The sequence below is a fragment of the Macrosteles quadrilineatus genome, unplaced genomic scaffold (genome assembly GCF_028750875.1).
Source record: "Macrosteles quadrilineatus isolate MER2022 unplaced genomic scaffold, UCM_ALF_1.0 Scaffold_5__1_contigs__length_97177068, whole genome shotgun sequence".
NCBI lineage: Eukaryota > Metazoa > Arthropoda > Insecta > Hemiptera > Cicadellidae > Macrosteles > Macrosteles quadrilineatus.
The window spans coordinates 73,257,094-73,276,866 of record NW_026542598.1 but is presented as its reverse complement, the minus strand read 5'-3'; the positions used below and the strand labels follow the sequence as shown (position 1 = coordinate 73,276,866).

The 19,773-nt window shown below is 33.7% G+C and overlaps 1 protein-coding gene across 4 annotated transcripts; it reads right to left on the bottom strand.

Annotated features, from left to right (window-relative positions):
• Nucleotides 1-948: 948 nt before the first annotated feature.
• On the bottom strand, nucleotides 949-19,533 carry LOC128995127 (uncharacterized). 4 transcript variants are annotated; one of them, XM_054420032.1, is made up of 7 exons: nucleotides 19,386-19,533; nucleotides 9,765-9,852; nucleotides 7,343-9,115; nucleotides 6,945-7,127; nucleotides 3,022-3,182; nucleotides 2,797-2,873; nucleotides 949-1,408 (listed from the first exon to the last, which is right to left on the bottom strand). In XM_054420032.1, the coding sequence occupies exons 1-7, from the start codon at nucleotides 19,406-19,408 to the stop codon at nucleotides 1,338-1,340; spliced, it is 2,376 nt and encodes a 791-aa protein (XP_054276007.1). In that variant the 5' UTR covers nucleotides 19,409-19,533; the 3' UTR covers nucleotides 949-1,337. The 4 variants fall into 4 exon arrangements, with proteins under 4 accessions (XP_054276007.1, XP_054276009.1, XP_054276010.1 ...); XM_054420034.1 differs by lacking the exon at nucleotides 19,386-19,533 and adding an exon at nucleotides 19,170-19,280; XM_054420035.1 differs by lacking the exon at nucleotides 19,386-19,533 and adding an exon at nucleotides 18,430-18,439.
• Between the last annotated feature and the right edge of the window lie 240 nt (nucleotides 19,534-19,773).

Genomic DNA, 19,773 nt, shown 5'->3' with positions numbered 1-19,773 from the left:
TACTCATTCATTGCTTTGATGTATAACATCTCTTAAGTAATACTTCGGAAACACATTATGTTAATTGTAAACACTTGTGAAAACTAGGGCCCCACAATCTTTCACAATAAAATAACGCATGTCATTTCTAAGATGTCAACAAAAATACCCAAGATGAAAGGGATCCAAAAAATGAATAAATAAATAATCTCCTTTATTTTGAATTACACAAAAATCCCCAAACATGGAAGATCAGATCTTAATTTTCATCATGTCAAAATCAGGAATCAATTTAATATATTTTTGAGTGTTTTCAATTTTGGACATTCAAAATGAAGACACAATTTTTAACACTGTAGCTGTTATTTCATAAAAACCTAACCAATGAACAGTTATTTTGTCCGTTCAATATTCCAGTTCAATAAGATAAATTTATATAGGGGGTTAACTTTGGAGAAAAATGTTTATATTGAAAGGCAGCCTTTATATTCATCATAGGAAGTGTGATAGCCTTAAAAATACTTATTGAATAACAGTCGGTATACCAGAAAGGCACTGAGAAAGAGGCACAATTCACAAAATTTGCAATTACAACGAACCATATAACTAAATAACTTCTTGACCAGCATTGTACGTGTTATTAAATTTACGGAAAGTAAATAAAAGAAACGTCTTATAACACTTAAAACATATATTTACGCTTATACTGTTACTCACAAGACGGTAAATATACAAAAAAGGTGGTAAGTGGTGATCGATTTCGATTGGACACTGCAATCATCATCAGACCCAATAGGCGAATGGTGCACATTCGCCTATTGGGTCTGATGATGATTGGAGTGTCCAATCGAAATCGATTACCACTTACCACCTTTTTTGTATATTTACCGTCTTGTGAGTAACAGTATAAGCGTAAATATATGTTTTAAGTGTTATAAGACGTTTCTTTTATTTACTTTCCGTACCATATAACTGTACGAACAAAGATTCTTACAGGCTTAAAATTGGTTTTTTCAACAGTTATATAAATCCTAGATTTACTTTTTACTGCACTTGTATACAATGCCTCATTAGAGAGCTTTCTTAATTAAGCCTAACGATATGTGTTTACAATGGTACTTACTTAACTATACGGTAAAAATATAAAAATACACACAGCTTATAGTAAATGTTGTTTACAAAATAAGGAACTATGATTTAATTTCAGATTCAGACTCTTGTCTTTTCTCATGTCTTTTACAAAACACTAAGACCTCAATGGTAGTTCTACTCTAGCAACTTCATATTGCATAAAATTACAAATATAAAAATATGACTTTATTAATCACAGATTTAGTGGTGCTTGAGCTTCTCAGCATTCACCTCCAAGGCTGACGGCTGCTGTTTGTGCTGGCGGAACCACTTCTTCCTCGAGATCCGTATGTTGGGCCTGGAATGGACAAACGAGTAAAAAAATATAATGCTTTATAACTTAAACGTAACTTAACATAAACGTTAAACGTAAAAAGGCTAGCCCTCAGTAAATGAAATCAAATCAAACATAATTTATTCCATGAATAAAGTATACAAACAGTAATTCCAAACAAAAATGGATCCTCCCCACATAGGCAAAGCCTGTGCGTGGGGACCGAGTTAATCAGTCCATCCATTCTATAATCTATAATCTAACATAATCTTTAATCTAATTTACAAAAAGGGAAAAACAATTTTACAGGGAAGCCACAGCAGATAACTTAAACATTGGAAATATCTGAAAGGTGTAAAAAAAAAAAATTGGTAAAAAAAGGGAAAGTAATAATAATAAATAAATGACAAAGATCCAGTAAAAAGGGATTTAAGGCTGGTATAAGCCAGTATAGGTAAAATCAAAATGACAAAACTTGTACAGGGTGTTTTAAGAGAATGCTGGGATTTTGAATTATTATTCAAGGTAACTAAACGTTTTATATGTCAAATTGAAGCTAAAATAACTAAGTTTTGTTTCCCGTGTAGCAAGGGAGGAAATTTTGACCTTGGCATGCGCGAAACAGGTAGGCCACTATTGTGACTCATACGCTTGACACCAGTTGCCAGTACGTCGTTTACGGCGCAACAGAAGGCACAGATTGTAATCTGTGGTTCTCAGAGTTTATATCCATTGCTAAATTAAACTAAATTAATATCTACTTGATCATACAAGAAACTTGAAGCTGGTTTAATGAGTTTCGTGGCACCGTAGTGTTTTAAAAAGACATTCACCTGGCCGGCTAAAAACAAACGATGATATAGTCGAAGAAATCCGACAATTCTGCATCAGAAGCCCGAAAAATCGATTGCCTGACGAAGTCTTCAGTTGAACAAACCTAAATTGGTCACTTTATGATGTTATTTGTAAAATATAGAGTCTTTGTACCTAAATGATTCAGTTAAACCCGCCGATCGCCCTTAGCGTACATACTTTGCCAGTTTTACGCTCAAATAAGATTGATGAAAATCTGACTTTATCAAATCATTCCGAATTGTATCAAAGAATGAGAAAAAACTTTGTTCTTTCACCTTCATTTTGACGTTCAAACCGTTTAATTATCTTGAATAGTCCCCTAGCAACGACCCTTTAAAATCCCGGCATTCTTTTAAAAACGCCCCGTATTTGCTCCAATTCACTTAAAACATTTCAAAACTGTAACAAGTGCTACAACCCAGTATAGGTAGAGCTATAAAATATTAATGGTTTTGGGACTACTAATGGGGTTTACTGGTATGCTGATGCCCAGAAATCTAATCAAATCTATACATGTACGGAATTGGTGAGATACAGATTATGTGATTAAATTCTACCTGTGTATCCATTGTCAGAGAAAGATTTGGTTCTTGTTCTACTTTGACGAGGTTTCTTTTCTTCGCTGTTTAAACTCCTGCAATCAAAGTGGTTATGTTTAGCACTCAATTATAAACATTACAGTTAGATACTTGTTATTCTTTTTCAGAAAATGAAATAAAATATTTTCTGCCAGATAAAAGAACTAAATATATGACAAAAATGCTAAATATCGAAATACTAACTGCTGTCGGCGTAGAATGCTCTTACGAGTAGCTGCAGAGATGGCAGAGGAAGGCCTGGACGTCGGTCTGCGGAGTCTCTCTCTGTCCGCAGAAATGATGGCCATTCTGGTAGACACAGGGGCTGAGACAATATCCTGCAGTTCGCAGAGTGCTGCGTTCAACTGCAACATGACAACATAAATACCTCTCAAGCAGCAGGCCGAGAAAATATCCTGCAGTTCGCAGAGCTGCACATTAAATTTCTTTTTAGCTGCAGACAAAGTTTTAGTAGCGCTGCACTAAGACATTAACCAACTTCCTCTTTACACAAAAATCAAAGTTCAGTTAAGTTTGGAATCACTAAAGCATTGTGTATACAATATTTGCAAATGAACAATGGTTAAAACACCTTCGCTAGTATCAATTTCTGGAGTTGGACCACCGAAATTTAGATCATGCAACAACAGGTTTTTATGTTTATGGATTGTAAAGATCAGAATAAATATATTTTTCTTTAGTGTATACATTGTAAATTGTATTTTATTTTGACAGAATGATTGTAGTTTTTAAGCACTAATCTTAGTTGCTCTTTAATAAATTTATAGGAATACAGTCAGAAAGATGAGTTGCATTACGAACGATTTTAAATTAAAATTCATTTCCTACTACTGGAACGTCAATTATTAATAATAATAATAACGAGGTGTTAGCCCGTCCTACGTACGGGATTAGTCAGTTAAAACTGTGTATAAATCAGAACAGCTAGCGTACACGTATAAAGACAAATTTTATAGCAGCCTACAGTAGAAAGAGTAATTAATTGAGAAAGTGTATAGGCCTAGTCAACGATATCACCTTCCAATTACATCGCATATTTGCCTCTTCCATAATCAATATCAACACAATACAATTACTCATACTATACACAATTTCCAGTAGGTCTGAATAGAAACTCCCTAAAATAAAACGAAAACATCCAATAAAATTCACAGTAGGCTACACATAATTATAAAGTTGGTGTCCTGACATCATTAAACGAATCGTCCACACATATCCTTTATATCAATTTCACTGCATCAATTGCTAAATAAATAAGTGTAAACAAAGAAAAGTAAAAACAACAACATATAGTTTGTTTTAGTAAACAGCTGAGTCAAAAATAAAATAATATTCATATAAATAAAAAAATAAAATAAAAAATAAATAAATAAATAATAAAAATTAATAAAAAATAAATAAATAAATAAAAAATATTAAATATTCATTTAAACAAAAGAACTGGTCACATGTTGAAGGAATTTAAAACGTAAAACACGCTAGTAAAGCTAGTGACGTAATTAATTGTCTATGTTTATTATCCATTCCTTCTAATATCCTTAATAATTAAACCACCCTCATTGAATCAATATACACTGTAATTCCCCGTATTCATTTATTTAAACTATAAAATATTCAGCGCCTCCAAACGTAACCACAACTAAACACACGCAGAACAAATTTTTAGATTTCATAAAAAGATGGTTAGTCTAATTGCAGTATCCTAGGTCAATGATGACGTTGTACTCAATCTATGTCATTCATCTGTATATCTTTGGATAAAACCCGTCTGGGCTGTGGTGGCAATTAAAATTGCATTCCTGAGGATTCTTGTTCTCCTTCTTTATGACATCAATATTTCCGGGCCTAATCCAAACAAAGTTTAATCATTCAAAAACATTGATTGTGAACAAACCAAGATGAATTGAAACGTGTAAAAAATGGATTTTCCTACCCTTTCCTAAAAATGTTGAGCAGTATAATAATTTGCATATCATTTTTTAAGACTCGTGTACAGAGCCTCGACTTGTATACATCGATGGTGTTACTTTTCTCGGTGGTCTACTAATCTTACTTATTTCCTCAAAATCAATGAAAAATCAGAGTAAATAAAATAACCTCATAGTTCTACAGAGCATATTCATATTTAACCAGCTGTTAGTTAAAAGAAAATTATATTGCACTAAAACAAACCGAAGATTACAAAGATTTATTTAAAAAAAATCCTTTGAACATCCTAGTATTTTACCTATGTATATTTAAATAATCTGTCATCCTCTTATCGAAGGATTGAACGTATCAATGATTAGCATTACACATAGTATAAATAAGTCAACCCTTAGTATGTTTTTTAATTTTATCCAAATGCTGAATTTGTGTTACAAACGCTGAATGTTTACAGCTGTTATGATAAACAAATTATATTTCACCAAAAGCTAGTTTAGAATCTTAGCGTCGGCTGCTAGACTTTTAAAAAAATTAAAACTTAATTTCCAAAAAACTGGGACCCTAAACTAAAATTATGGCTTCGACATTCCCTAGTTCTCAAAATTATCTTTCTTTCAACACAAAAATCATGAAAATCCGTCGAGTGGTTGATTCAGAATCGTGAAATAAAAAAACACTGTTTCGTTTTAATATTATAGATGTTACCTTCTACCGTTCCAAATTGATGTAGTTTGCAACGCGTTTTGTCAATAGTGACACTGTCACCCGGAATTAATCATGTGCATACGCGATATGTGGCCGCCGCGACGACATTACAGATCCGTTCCTTAAATGTGATAAATGAAGGTTTGTGTATTGTGTAATGACTGTTTTCCTACAGTCACCCGACAAAGTTGGCTTCCTTGTACTGTTTATAGTACAGAAAGCTGCTAATTGCTGCATATTTATACTTTGCCGTACGGTTTATACTTTGCCGCACGGTTTATACTTTGCCGCACATCAGGATTCCAACGAAACAACACAAAACAGCGTGGTTCTATTATGCACGTAATCCGTGTCCGCTTGGAAATAGGTTGGCAACACTTAAAGATAATAATACTATGAGCAGCTGATTGACTATTATAACTATGATTGAACCTGTCATTTCGTGTTTATAGTTTAGGTATTTCTGAACTTTCTGGACTTTTCATTTAAACGTTTTTAAACCATTCCTACGATCTTAATAAACAAGAAAATGCCTTTAACGCATTTTTTTAGGCGCGGAAACCACTTTAAATTACAAAAACATACGGAACTATATTCTCAAAACGCGGAGCACATTTCTTGCCGAGGAAAAATAGCGGAGTGATACAGACTGCGGGTACTACTTTCTCTAGGGCACCTATTTGTGTTGCCAGCTGAACCTAAAAACGTGTTGTAGTGTTTGAAAGACTAATTATTTATATGCTTTATAGTGACTGTAGGAAAAATGTAATGTGTAACACGAGTGAAAAAGGCCTTTGCTGCACTCGAGATCATTCCGCACTCGCCTGCGGCTCGTGCGTAAACATTGCTCTCGTGTGCAGCAAAGTGCCACTTTCACCACTAGTTACACAAATAACTATTTATTTTAATATAGAAGATGAAGCAATTAATAGCATCATAAACATCATCAATTTGGAACGGTAGAAGGTAACTATTATTATTTATATGATTTTCAAGTAAAGTGGAAGTGAATAAAATCAACTTTAACAGGATAGAGAAGCAGCTTTTTCCCTGCAGTTTTTGTTACTGACAAAATCCCCTGGTTTCATCTAGGATTAATAGTTTGCCCAATATTATTTAAAATTGTGTTAGGGTCAAGTGTCAAGGCGTGAACAAGCATAACAACATTTCTCGGTACATCCAAAACCTATGGATTAAAAGGGGATGACTATATCCAATTGGCTGCCCAGTACATTTTATTGAACTTGTTAAATATAGAAACATAAACTAGTTTGAAATACACCCAAACCTCAGTCATCACTGATGTCTATCTCATCACAACGTCTATACAAAAAAAGTATGAAATATCAATTAATTAAACAGTTTATCAACTTTCATCTTTCCTAAAATCTGATGAAATTTAGTTGTAGTTTTTTTATGACTAATACTTAGGCCTATACTTATACTTTATACCAAAAATATATAGGCTACCGGACCTGATGAGCTAATCGAGCGTGCAATTCCAGATCATTTGGTTTCAAATGCGGTTCTTTCTGCAGAGCAAATGCACAAGTAAGCGATTCCTTAATCAGTTCAATCAACTGCTGAACTTTCTCAGTTTTCAGCAACCTTCTGGTCAAATAACCTTTTGCACAAGCTGTGAGTTTGGTAGCTGCTTCCTGAAAACATTCCGTTTTTGATCATTATCATAAACCTTTAATATACCGTACCTACTAATTCACTGATGTAAATTTTGCTGTTATCCTAATGATTGAGCATTAACAAAATAGCTATCTGAAGCCCAAATGCAATCAAAAAAGCTACATGTTTAATACAAATCCTTTAAAATTGTTAATTTACTGATTCTGCAAAAATATTAATGAAATGAACATACCTTTTCTCTCTCTGAGTAGTCAAAAATATGTTTAGTATACATTTCTCCTTCATAAGGTTTTTGTTTAGGAAATAATTCACGGCTACACGAGTCCTTTTTCTCAAAATCTAATACTTCATGATTTGAATCAAAAGGATCGCCATTACTTAAGTTTGTTGTAGTTCTGCTTGCCAAAGACCCACTTGTAGAAATTAGTTGAGAATAAATCTGTTCTTCTTTACGCTGCTTTTCAAGCAGTTCTCTAAGTTCATTTTCATGTTTAATTTTCAGTAGGTGAATACTTGTTCCTGACGTATATTCAGCTGTTGAAGGTCTTGAAGTATCATTTGTAGGTAAATATCTGGAAATACTCATACTGCTACATAATGAAACTAAATCATCAAGATCAGAGTGATTTATAACGCTTGAAATGTTCCCATTGGAAATGTTGGCAATGTCATGTGAATTTTTCTGGATGTATGTAGATTGTGTGGTGACTGAAATCTGACTGGCCGAATCACTTAAGTCTATTTGAGGAGGAGAACAGTGTTCTGTACTGCAGAATGATTTGTCACAACTTGAGGGATTATTGATTAATGAAGTAGGTGAAGTTTTATTAGAAGACGCAGATTGCAATTCACAAACATTTTGCATGAGTGAGGTTGAGAGGGAGTCCACATCTCCATTGAGATCTTTACAGTTAGTGATAGGCCTGCTCATTTTGTTTGCCAATTCAGTGCTTGCACCTAAATTACCCCTTATTTGTTTCGCTATTTCATACAGAGAGTTTTCCTCCAAAGATTTTAGACAGTCAACAGAGCGAGTAAATGATGAATAGCCCACAGGACTTGTACGAGAACTAGCAGGAAGTGAATAATTGCTCGCTTTAACCCTTGTCTCAGGCATAACAAATGTGTTAGACTTCCTTAATGTGTATTTGGAACGATAGTTTTCTACTCCTAATATGGAAGACTGATTGCAAGCGTTCTTGTTCCAGTGTTTTCTTTGACTTCGGCCTGAAAATGTTTTAAATCCGGGTCCTTTGGTTTTCTCTTTCTTATCAGGGAGCGTTTGCCATGTTGTTTTATTGTTTGCTTTCTCTTTAGCCATATGTTCCAGCAGGACAGGGCTCGGACTCTCCAGAGTGTAAGAGTTTCGTCTGATCCTAGGAGGTAAAGAAGGACGCTCGTCTTGCCTGCATTCCAAGTCATCTTCAGTAGGCCTATTTCTTATACTTTCTGGGCTCCTAAGGGTGGTTTTAGATTCAGCAACAGAAGGAGCAAGACTGTCATTGTCACTAAAACTCAAATCAACAAAATCTGAACCTCTTTGAAAACTTGATTCTGAAAAACCTGCTGAAGACTGGATTTCACTTTCTTTACTACAAACTTGATTTAACTGTAAAGAAGTTGTATCACTTTCACCAGGGATATCTAGAAGGGTTTCAATTTTGTTATCTTTGAATATTTTTTCAGCAGTGGAAGAGAAGAAATCTCTGAATTCAGGGTCTTCTAGAGCAGTCTTTAAGAAACTATCACTTACAGCATAACTCATTGATTCAAAAGATTGCATGGAAGAGTCATTTTCAAAGTCTTTTTTCAGAGTCAAATCGATAAAGGAAGATTGATCAAATTGTGACTCACTCTGATGAAATTCTGTATTTTTTAAATGGTCTGTATAACTTCCGGTCATCACACCACTATCAATGCTACTGCGTTTCCCTTTCAACTTCTTTTCTACTTCAACAGCTTTTTGCTTGTCATTGTTGATTTCTTTCCTTCTCTCATCAGTGATCTGAAATAAGTAAATAATTAAGCTTACTTTGGTTGTATGTGTATTATAATCTAATTAAAGGCTTTAAGACACCAGAATCAGAATACTTAAATTAAAGATGTTGAGGCTTTAGGTGTGGATTTCTGTTGGCGATTTTCAGGCCACACCTTTACAGGCTACATAATATTCTGTATTTGAACTGCATTGTTAATACAAGGGGTTATTGACTTCCTCGTTAGATACACTCAATGTAAAAAAACTCTCCCTTTAAAAAAAAAACTCAATGTACAGTTATTGACCTTATTGTTTGATAGGATAACAAGCCATAGTGTACCTTTAAAAAATACGTTATTTCCTTTATAGAGAACTAACTCTCACCAGAAAACAATACCCAAACTATAACGTGAAATTAATACACAAAATGCACATAGGTAATATTAGAGTTGGATTTTTTTAACTAAGTTAACCTAGATTAAATGTAACATATGCGTTCACTAGGCTACTTACAAATTAGGACATTTTTGGACAAGCATTGAAGTTGTTAAAAAACTACCTACATTGTCTATTTAAAAACAAGAGCATGCAAATAATGATTCAAACTAAACATCCTAGGCCTACATAAATAAGTATGAAATAAGCTAGGCTATATAAATAATTTAGGCCTACTTACCAAGGGCGGAAGAATAGGGATTCCAGAAATCTTAATACATGATGTGTAGCCATTCGGGTTTAAATTATTTGGTAACATGATACTCGGCCTAAAAAAAATTAGAATTAGATGAACCCATGGTAATGAAAAGAGTGGTTGGTTAACTTAAAATGTTGGGAGTGTTGCACGACGTCCAAGTGCCACGACGTCCAATAATATTTTTCCAGTGCCACGACGTCCAAAACATAATTTTTGAGTTGTTGCACGACGTCCAAGTGCCACGACGTCCAAAAGTACAGTAACTGCCAAAAATATAGTCTTTCTACAAGCTTTGGACATCGTGGCACTTGGACGTCGTGAAACAGCGCACTGTAGAATTGTAAAGAAGTATCATTTGCACCACGTCCAAAGCCTCTGCCAGTTGCACGACGTCCAAGTGCCACGACGTCCAATCAATATTTCACTGTTGCACGACGTCCAAGTGCCACGACGTCCAAAGTGCCTGCACACTGTGAACACTGTTTGCCGACCTCAGTGCATACAGTTCGCATTGCAATTATTGAAGGCAACTAGTCCTAGTCAACTGTTTGAAAGTTGTCAACCGCTTCGTCTTCGATTAATGTTTAAATTATTCAATATTCAATGGTTCTAATTGAACTAATTATTGCGTTAGCTTAAATTTTTTATATGTAAAATAAATACTATGTCACTGTAAAATGTAATGATGCAGTATTTCTGTTGTTATGATTGCATAATTGATTTCTACAAAATAGAGCTATGTCATAGAAACGAAATAAATAAATGACTACACTATTCACTATATTGTATGATTAATACAATAAATTAATCACTAGCCCAAAAGTAAATATGGTTGGTTTAATGTGAGTAGTGGAAGAATTCTAAGTACTGCAGTAGAATAGAATTGTCATACTATATCAATTGGTAGCAAATTTACTCGTAAGATAAAATGTATGCACAGTTTTATAACAGCTGTAAGACTTCCCATTTAAGTACCGGTATCATTGAAATTGTATAACTTCCATTGAACAGAAATGAGATAAGTAGATATTGATACACAGATATATGAATTTTCATACACTTATAATATGATGAATTCAAAAAAGTTTTATCCGTAAAAATGTGCTAAATATTATGTAAACTATCAACTTTTTAAGCTTTAATGATGTTGCTACAATGGTTAAAAATGTTTCCTGTGAAACAGTGGGAATAATTCGTTTTAAAAGAAATCATTCATCATGGATATAGGAAATAATTAAGATTCTATAATCATTGCCCTATCAACCTAGGCCCTTTTCCTAAGTGTTATGAGGTTTATGTTTTGATTTATTTTTGTGTAAACCGTAATATAATCCCCCTACCACAGCAAATCTGTAGACTGAATTTCCATTTGCCTGATTATATAATTTCACTAAAATATGTTAGAAAATTACCCTATTTTCCATATTTATTTATATTTTCCTATTTTTCCTATTTGTCGGTTTGAAACTATTGTGATAGCTTTTTGTTTACAGTGCAAACCATGGATGTATGGATGGACGGATGGATGTTTGTGACAAGCAAACGCGAAAAATACTAAACCGACAAGGTTGAAATTTGGTATGATGATAGATGACATCCCAGATTAAAATATTCTTACATCAAAAATTCTTTCAGTCTCCTCCCCGGTGGCTCTGGCTCTGGACTTTCTCTAGTTAACCTTATGAGAATTCATATTAAAAGAAATTAAAGAATATTGTCAGCCGTTTCAACTGTACAAGTTGGTTCTATGATATTAAACAGCATTAAAAGTTATAAGGCTTGCCAAACAGGGTGCAGCACTATTATGTTGTTCGTTTGCATTAATGACCACAGCTAATTTGAACCAACTAGCAAAAAAAAGTTGTGGTACACAATGAGAACTTTACTTTTTTCCATGGTCTAGGTGCAGTGGTAGAACATCAGGACTATGGTAGATGTGTGCTACTCAATAGGATACCGTATAAATTAAAAGACCAGTTTTTTTTTTTTTTATCGTGTCCTCTCCCATAACTGCAATAAGCATTTATACTTATATGTCAACCCCGTACGAAGGACGGGTACTCTGCTAGTAACACAATAATAGAAATACAGTATACTAATACAATAATACTGTAGGTTTCCGTAGTCTGTGGCCATAGGTTCATCTGAACTGTCAATCAATTCTGAGAAATTCACAGTTGTAAATTCTTACTAGTCTTTTTCTAAGTTCACGTCGCACTCGCAATTAGTTCGCATGTTTTATCTAGGAAAGCAGGTATGCCCTAAGTCATAGTATTTGTAGGTTAAGTATAATAATAACAAACATGCTTATCGTAGGTTTGTAGGCATACTTGTTCAAGAATATGTCGTGGTAGGTTTTGTTTATAAATTTTATTCTTTAATTCTTGTCTAATGACGATATTGATTTGTATTAGTGCGAAAATGTTAATTTATTTGTCAAGGGCATGAGCGGCCCTCTGGTCTATGTATGTTACATGAAGCACAACATGAAAAAGAATAAATTAAAGGAAGGTAAAAAACGGATTAGTTGCTGAAGGTCTAAATCTCGGAAGGTCTAATCAGACCTTCGACACACATTTTGCAGTTTGTACTTGATGCTGAGGATCCCATGAATCCTGTACAAAATTAAAAAAATGTTTCATTCAAACTACAAGTTTATTACTTTTCCGAGAACCAGCCTTTATCAGGACTTCCGCTCCCACGCTAGTTGGCAACATCAACTGTGCTATATGAAATCAATAAATCTTGAGTAAATATATTGTAATGTTAAATGTTGAGGTTGTGGTGTTCCTTCGTAAACACATTCAATTATAATCTTGGAATATGTAAATTTATTGTTATACGTTAACTTTATTGATATTCGATTCACTACAGTACTATTAAACCTATAACATTTTCAATTCATGTGCGTTGTATTTTAGAGTTGGGGAAACAAAAGAACCCTGTGTACAACTTATTTATATGATACTAGCTGTGTGCCCGTTCTACGCACGGGGATCTTAAAGTAGTCAGTTGAAACCTTCTTATATTAAGAAAAGCAGTTGGTTTGCATATTTTCAGATATGCTGGCAAAACTATTATATATAAACCTTTGCAAATACAGTATCTGACAGTTTCAAGCCAAAACAAATGCTTCGCAATTAAATGTCACCCGGATCGTGTTGGTCCATATGTTAAATCCAATGATTAAACTAAAAAAAAGCTTTATAGGCCTAGATCTATGAGGCATAGCCCTAAGGCCTATAGTTGAAAGTTACTTCCCACAATGGTTAAAGGTATTTATTTAAAGTACTACCTCAACCTCACCATTTAACACTTTATTCGGGTTGACATTTTCATTATCAAGGTGCTCTTGTCCTTTTCGTGACACTGAGAAATAAGTACATAAATGCGTTACCAACAGACATACACACAAAAATACAGAACTTAATTAGGGAATTTGCTACGTTTTAAGCATAACAAAGTACATATAAAATTAGAATTTGAAATCTTTGTCAATGTCATCAAATTTTATCATATTTATTATATTTGCTTGGACCGAAGATGACGCGAAATGCTGACGAAATGACGGATTACTTTATAAAATGAAGTACTATAGACAATTTAGATTGGTAATTTCACCTATAATAAAAATTACCGAAATAGGCCATGAACTATTGATACATAAACAACGTAAATCGTAAACAATTCATAATGGTTTGCTAAAAAAACGTTTTACTTAAATGAGTTATCATTTTCTTAGCATAAACTAACATTTTGGAATCCAGACAGAAAAAGCAAAACTTATACAGTTAAGACATCAATTAAATTGAATAAGGCTGTAATACCACTGTATAAATAAGGTGCAACACCAACGATAACTAATTTGTAAATTACAGTGATGTGTTGGTACGTAAAAATGATTTTCGCTGCTACCAACGGTTCTAAGGGAAAAAACCAGTACCAAAAACCAACGTTTACAGTTAAGAATTACGTCCGACAAATAAAATGCGTTAATCAAGTCCCAAGGTTATTGATTTCTTGGTTTTGGATTTTTTCGTGAAAAGTTATCGGCAATCAAAATTATTTCCCATTAATTGCTTTATTCGTAAACAACTTTTAATGTAAACTTATTGGTGTCAGTTTGAAAAAAAAAACAACTGTTTGTTATTTAATAGATTACGCAGGCCTATTCTCTAAACAATGATTGGTATATCTTTTAACATTAGAATGAAATGTGACCAATGCTGTGACCAATCACGCAATGCTGGGTTTTTGGACGTTTGTAATTTTATTTCTCAAGTAGGGAGGCCGTGTATTCTAGGGAAAAGTACCGGTATCAAGGATCGTCGTCGAAAAGGTTGTTATGAATAATTGGGTAGGCGTAAGTACCCAAGAGATGGGCTATGGGCCTATTGGCTGTATCGTCCAGCGATTGCATCATACGGTGAATAGGAACAGAAAGTAACACATTGGAAAAGCGAGTTTAGCATCATCCATAAACCGTAAACCTCTGTTACAATCACCCACTGTAGTTGTGATTTTTTGCTTTACACTTTACACTTTACACAACCACCATTGAAGCGCCGTCAATGAGTTAGTAAGCTATTGGCGACGATCATTAATAAATTCAAGTTTCCCAGCCCTATACAACACTGATTCAAGGTTATCAAAACTCAAGAACAATTTTATACACAAAGAATCTCTGGTTCCTAACCTGGATGATGTTATTAAATTTCATTTACGGTTACACTATATTATTCCACTTGCGATTAATTAAATCCGTTATGTAAGACAACGATTTTAATCTCACTTGGATGGGCTTTGCCTTGAAAACGTGATCGGAAATGGTTGTGGTATTTGTAAACATATCAGTGACAGCGAGAAAAAAATATCTTGATCCGAACAGCTGTTCGTTATTTCATAGATCATTATGTGATAAAAATTGGAAGAAAACTTGACAAAAATCGCACAAAACTGCATTTTTGAACGTCCGTAATGTTATTTACTAATTATTGAGGCCATATTTTAATGGCTAAAGACACTCTCGCCAATCCAGTGAATACATTAAAATGACTTGGATCTTGATAGGTACTCTCGTTTTCCTGGAGAAGATTGTGTAAAATGCCATCTTGAGTGTTACAGAAAGACAGAAAGACAGACAGACAGACAGAAATTTAGATGAGACTTGTTTCGGCTTCTTTAAGTATAAAACGTAAAAATAACCTACAAATGAATGATTATGAGCAATGTACAGACAAAACTCTAATTTTATTTATATAGATTCTCATTGGTCGCAATTTAATAAGTGGTGTAGCAAAACACAAACACAAAATTTATTGAAATGAAATTAAGTCAATGTTAAGTGAATACTATTAATAAACATATTTACGACATAAAGACATTTAATTGAAGCCTAAAAAACCGTTCGAAAAGGCATTCTATTCTTTATACAGTAGAACCTCTTTAATCCGAACCCCTGTAATCCGAACGTCCACTAATCCGAACGCCTCATTGCTGTACTCTGTACACAGTACAGTAGTTCTTTATTGTATACTGTATTTATTGATATACGCACTGTAATTATTTCAAATGTAATGTACAGTACTATTTATTCCCAATGTTTACTACTGTATTAAATAAACACTGTATTTTACTTTATAAAGCATTTTCCACTTTTCCCTAGCTATTGTTATGTAAAAACAATATGTTCTGTAATCCGAACTATTCAATAGTCCGAACTACCCCCGGTCCCAATTAGTTCGGATTAAAGGGGTTCTACTGTACTAGTAAAAATTAAAATGAGGGGATAAAAAATAGTTTTCAAAGATCATGTTGATCAATGTACCTATCAATGTATCTAGTCTTGAAAAAATAAGTAGGCTATTTAAAAGCAGACTCCAAACATAATGAAGTTGATCGGTTGTTAACAAAATGGCATCATTTTTCAAACCATGTAAACCTTATAGTTTTCCAACTGTTGCCTTGTTTATTTTTTTCTTTTTATGTTTTTTTTTTTTACTTTATCATGTTTTAATTAATGGTTCAAATATTCATAGTATATATATTTCTGAACAAGAACATATACCCATGTATATATAACTAATAAACGTTCCATAAGCATTTTACACGAGAGAACACTATTCGGCAAGTAGCCGGTCATCATGAAGGAGCTTGGACGTCGTGCAACAGCGCTGAGCTATATTGGACGTCGTGCAACAGTCAAATATTTATTGGACGTCGTGGCACTTGGACGTCGTGCAACTGGCAGCGACTTTGGACGTCGTGCAACACTCCCGCAAATGTTACTTTTTTACAATTATATAGTGCACTGTTTCACGACGTCCAAGTGCCACGACGTCCAAAGCTTGTAGAAAGACTATATTTTTGGCAGTTACTGTACTTTTGGACGTCGTGGCACTTGGACGTCGTGCAACAACTCAAAAATTATGTTTTGGACGTCGTGGCACTGAATAAATATTATTGGACGTCGTGGCACTTGGACGTCGTGCAATGCATCCAAAATGTTTACGTTGGACATTTGGCTTGGTTTCAATTTCAGCTTATAGGCCTAGTAGACTAACTTGTAATTTGTATTACTGTAGCCTACTAGAAAATGATTTTTTTTCAAACATTGTTTAGTTTTGATAATATAATCAGAAAATATTCGACTGAATTAATAACTTATGACAGATTATAACAAGGGCGTGGATACCCTCTTAACTGGCCTGCATTGTTAAGAATGCTAAATACTTAGGCCTACTTTTAACTCTATTTCATGACTTAAGTTAATATGAGTGAAAATTTAAAAACGTACGTTTTCATGTCCCTGGCCTTTTACTTCGTAGATACTGGATTCGTAGTTCCATTATTATGTGTTTTAATATTTTTTGGGACGGGGGCAACATGTTACACACATTTATTTGGTTTTAAATAGGTTCTAGGTATTTTTTTCGTATTTTTAAAGTCTCGAAATTCACGCCCATGACGTGTCCCTAGGGTACATTTTCCAACTTTCACGCTGTTTTTAGACTAATTATTCATGCCGAAATATATAAAGCCATATTTTTATGTCATCAATGGTTATTAAACTTACAAAAAAGGAGCATATTTTAATTTTATTGTCATTGCAGACTGACAAAATAAGTCTGTCCCTCGATTTAGCGTCACGACCATTTGGGAAAAATTTTCAACTTTGGAGCACGACAGTGGCAAGCCTGGCGTCGATGGAGTCAGTTGGTTTGAGAGACTAGTTCAGGGTGTACGTCAGGATTGTAGTGCCGGTCGTTTCGAGTTGAAAGGAGGAATTACAAGATTAATAAAGGAAATATTGTGTTTTTTGTAATTTTGGTGTGTCCATGACCGTACGTAGTCATTCGATGAAGTAGACATGGTGTTAATTTTTGTTTATAAGATATTTCAATTGCTAGATTAAACTAGAAGTCCACTTTGTATCCTCGAACATGAGGTGCAGGGCTACCGCCAGAACAGAGCCAAATAACACATAATTTCACGACCAACGTTTCACGACCATCGCGGTTTTTTTCACGACCAATCCAGCCTTATGGATTTATAGTGTGTTTGGTCGTGACAATAACTTTAATATAATTGTAAATTGAACAGTAAAAGTTCAATTGAAACACATAGTTTTATTATAACTAACAGTATAATTGAAGAATTGTTTAGAAAGATTTAGATTATTCCAGACAATTCACGACCGTACCACTTGTACCTGACCATCACGTTTATGATTTCTATCATAAAAATTTCAAAAATTAAAATATCGTCATATTTCAATGTTTTATACACAAAAGAAGCACACCTCTATACAAACATAATGATTTTTCGGGTCTCAGGTAAGTTTTTTCGGAGTTATACAAACTTAAAAAGATTTTATTGGCTTTTTTCTATTTTTTGAGTTTTTTTTATTTTTTTCTAGAAAGACCAAATATACCAAAAGCTCAGTGACCTTTTTATTGTATAATGGTCATAAAAGTAAATTAGTTTATAGCAAAACATAGTTATAAAAATAATATTAACTATTTTTAATATTCATTTAAACGTCCGTTATGGTCGTGAAAGGATTTTGTGTTTTTCTACTAAAGATGCTCTTTAAAAAGAAAACTACCAAAGATATTGCGTTACCATGGACATTTTATGAAACTTCAAATGTTAATGAAATAAAAATAATAATAAAAGTTTTAAAAAAAGGGGAAAAAAATTTGCAAAGTGCTTTTCCTGAAAACGTACGTTTTTAAATTTTCACTCATATGTGGTTTTCCCAAGGTTACACACAGATGTGTTGAAACATGTAGGAAATATTAAAGAGTTTTTGGAAAACTGTAAATGAACATCTGAACAAGTATTTGTAATCAACTTAATGGTGTTAATACTGAACACAACATTTACAAGAACTGTCAGTCTCGTTTTTTAAACATTTTGATTTAAATACAAACATTTTTTTGGTAAAATCGTCAATAGTTTTTATTGAGTGATATTATAAGTCACTATTCCTTAGATAAAGTACCGGTAAGTAATATCATTGGCTATACCTATAACCCATACAGTAAACCTTCCTAGGTTTTGAAGTAAGATAGACCTCTTATTGGGGTCAATCCTCGGCAGATACCATAGAAATTGGATAATAACTTAATTGCCGATGCCGTACTTAACGAAACAATCGCCATGAACATCTCGTTAATAAGTCTCTCGACTCTCGGTAAGGACTTCTCGGTTCTCTTTTAACGAACACGAGAGAAGCCGTGCTGAAACAAAACAATCACCACGAATATCGCGATAAAAACCTCTCGGTAAGAACCTCTCGCTAAGCAAAAATACAATCCAAACGTCTCGAGAGGTTCAAACAATCAAAACGTTTCGATTTTAACATCTCTCGCAATCACGCTTGGGTAGTTTCTTAACTGGGATATGCTAATATCGGTTGAAACTATCGATTTGATTAGTAAACCTTCATGCGATTTTTTCACCATCAGCAAGTTTGGTTGGTTAGGTTAGGTTATGATCGTTTAATTGTATAATAGATACATTTAAAAATATCGATTATTAATCAATATTTTGGGTACAGTTTCTTAACTGGGCTATGCTAATATTGATTGAAACTATCAAATTCAAAATATTGATCAATAATCAATATTTTAAAATATATCTATTATAAAATTAAACTATCATAACCTAACCTAACCAACCAAACTTGCTGATGGTGAAAAATGTGCATAAAGGTAAACTAATCGAATCGATAGTTTCAATCGATATTAGCATAGCCCAGTTAAGAAACTGTACCCAATATTTTCAACTCGATAGTTCCAATCGATATTAGCATAGCCCAGCTAAAAAACTGTACCCTCACCCTTTACTAGTGGCTTAATTTAACTTAGGCCTATAACTTACCTATTTCATGAAAAACTTTAAAAAAAAAACAAAGGAACCAATATGATTGGTCCAAAAAAATATGTCTTAACCTACATTCAAATCAATCCAGTAAAATAACTTAAATTAGGCTAAACGAATGATCTTAGCCTACTTTCTTCTATTTTTCCTAACCTAGCCTAGCCTACCAACATAAACATTGGAGTCAAACAGGAACTGATGGCATAATATTCTTACCTTTCAAGCGATGGTTGTTCCATTTTGCCACACTGACACTAGATTTTAAATGTTACCGACAGAGGATAAATAACTAAATAAGGTGAATTGAAAGAAACCAGTTTCATCAAGCCATTGTTTGAATTCTGATCACAAAACGCTAACTCAAATACACCATCCACCAAACATGCATTTTGGTTGTTGTTGAAGTAGAAGTAGAGTAGATTCAGATTCAGAATCAGATTGACCCACAAAGGTATTTACTCAGGGGAGGTATTAATAGAAGAGGCTACGATGACAGCTAAGGGCTTCTTATTAGCTGAGGGAACGCCATTACCATAGATTAAACAATCTATGAATTACCCTAATCTATGCCATTACCCTAACAAAACGGATGATAGCCAACGGC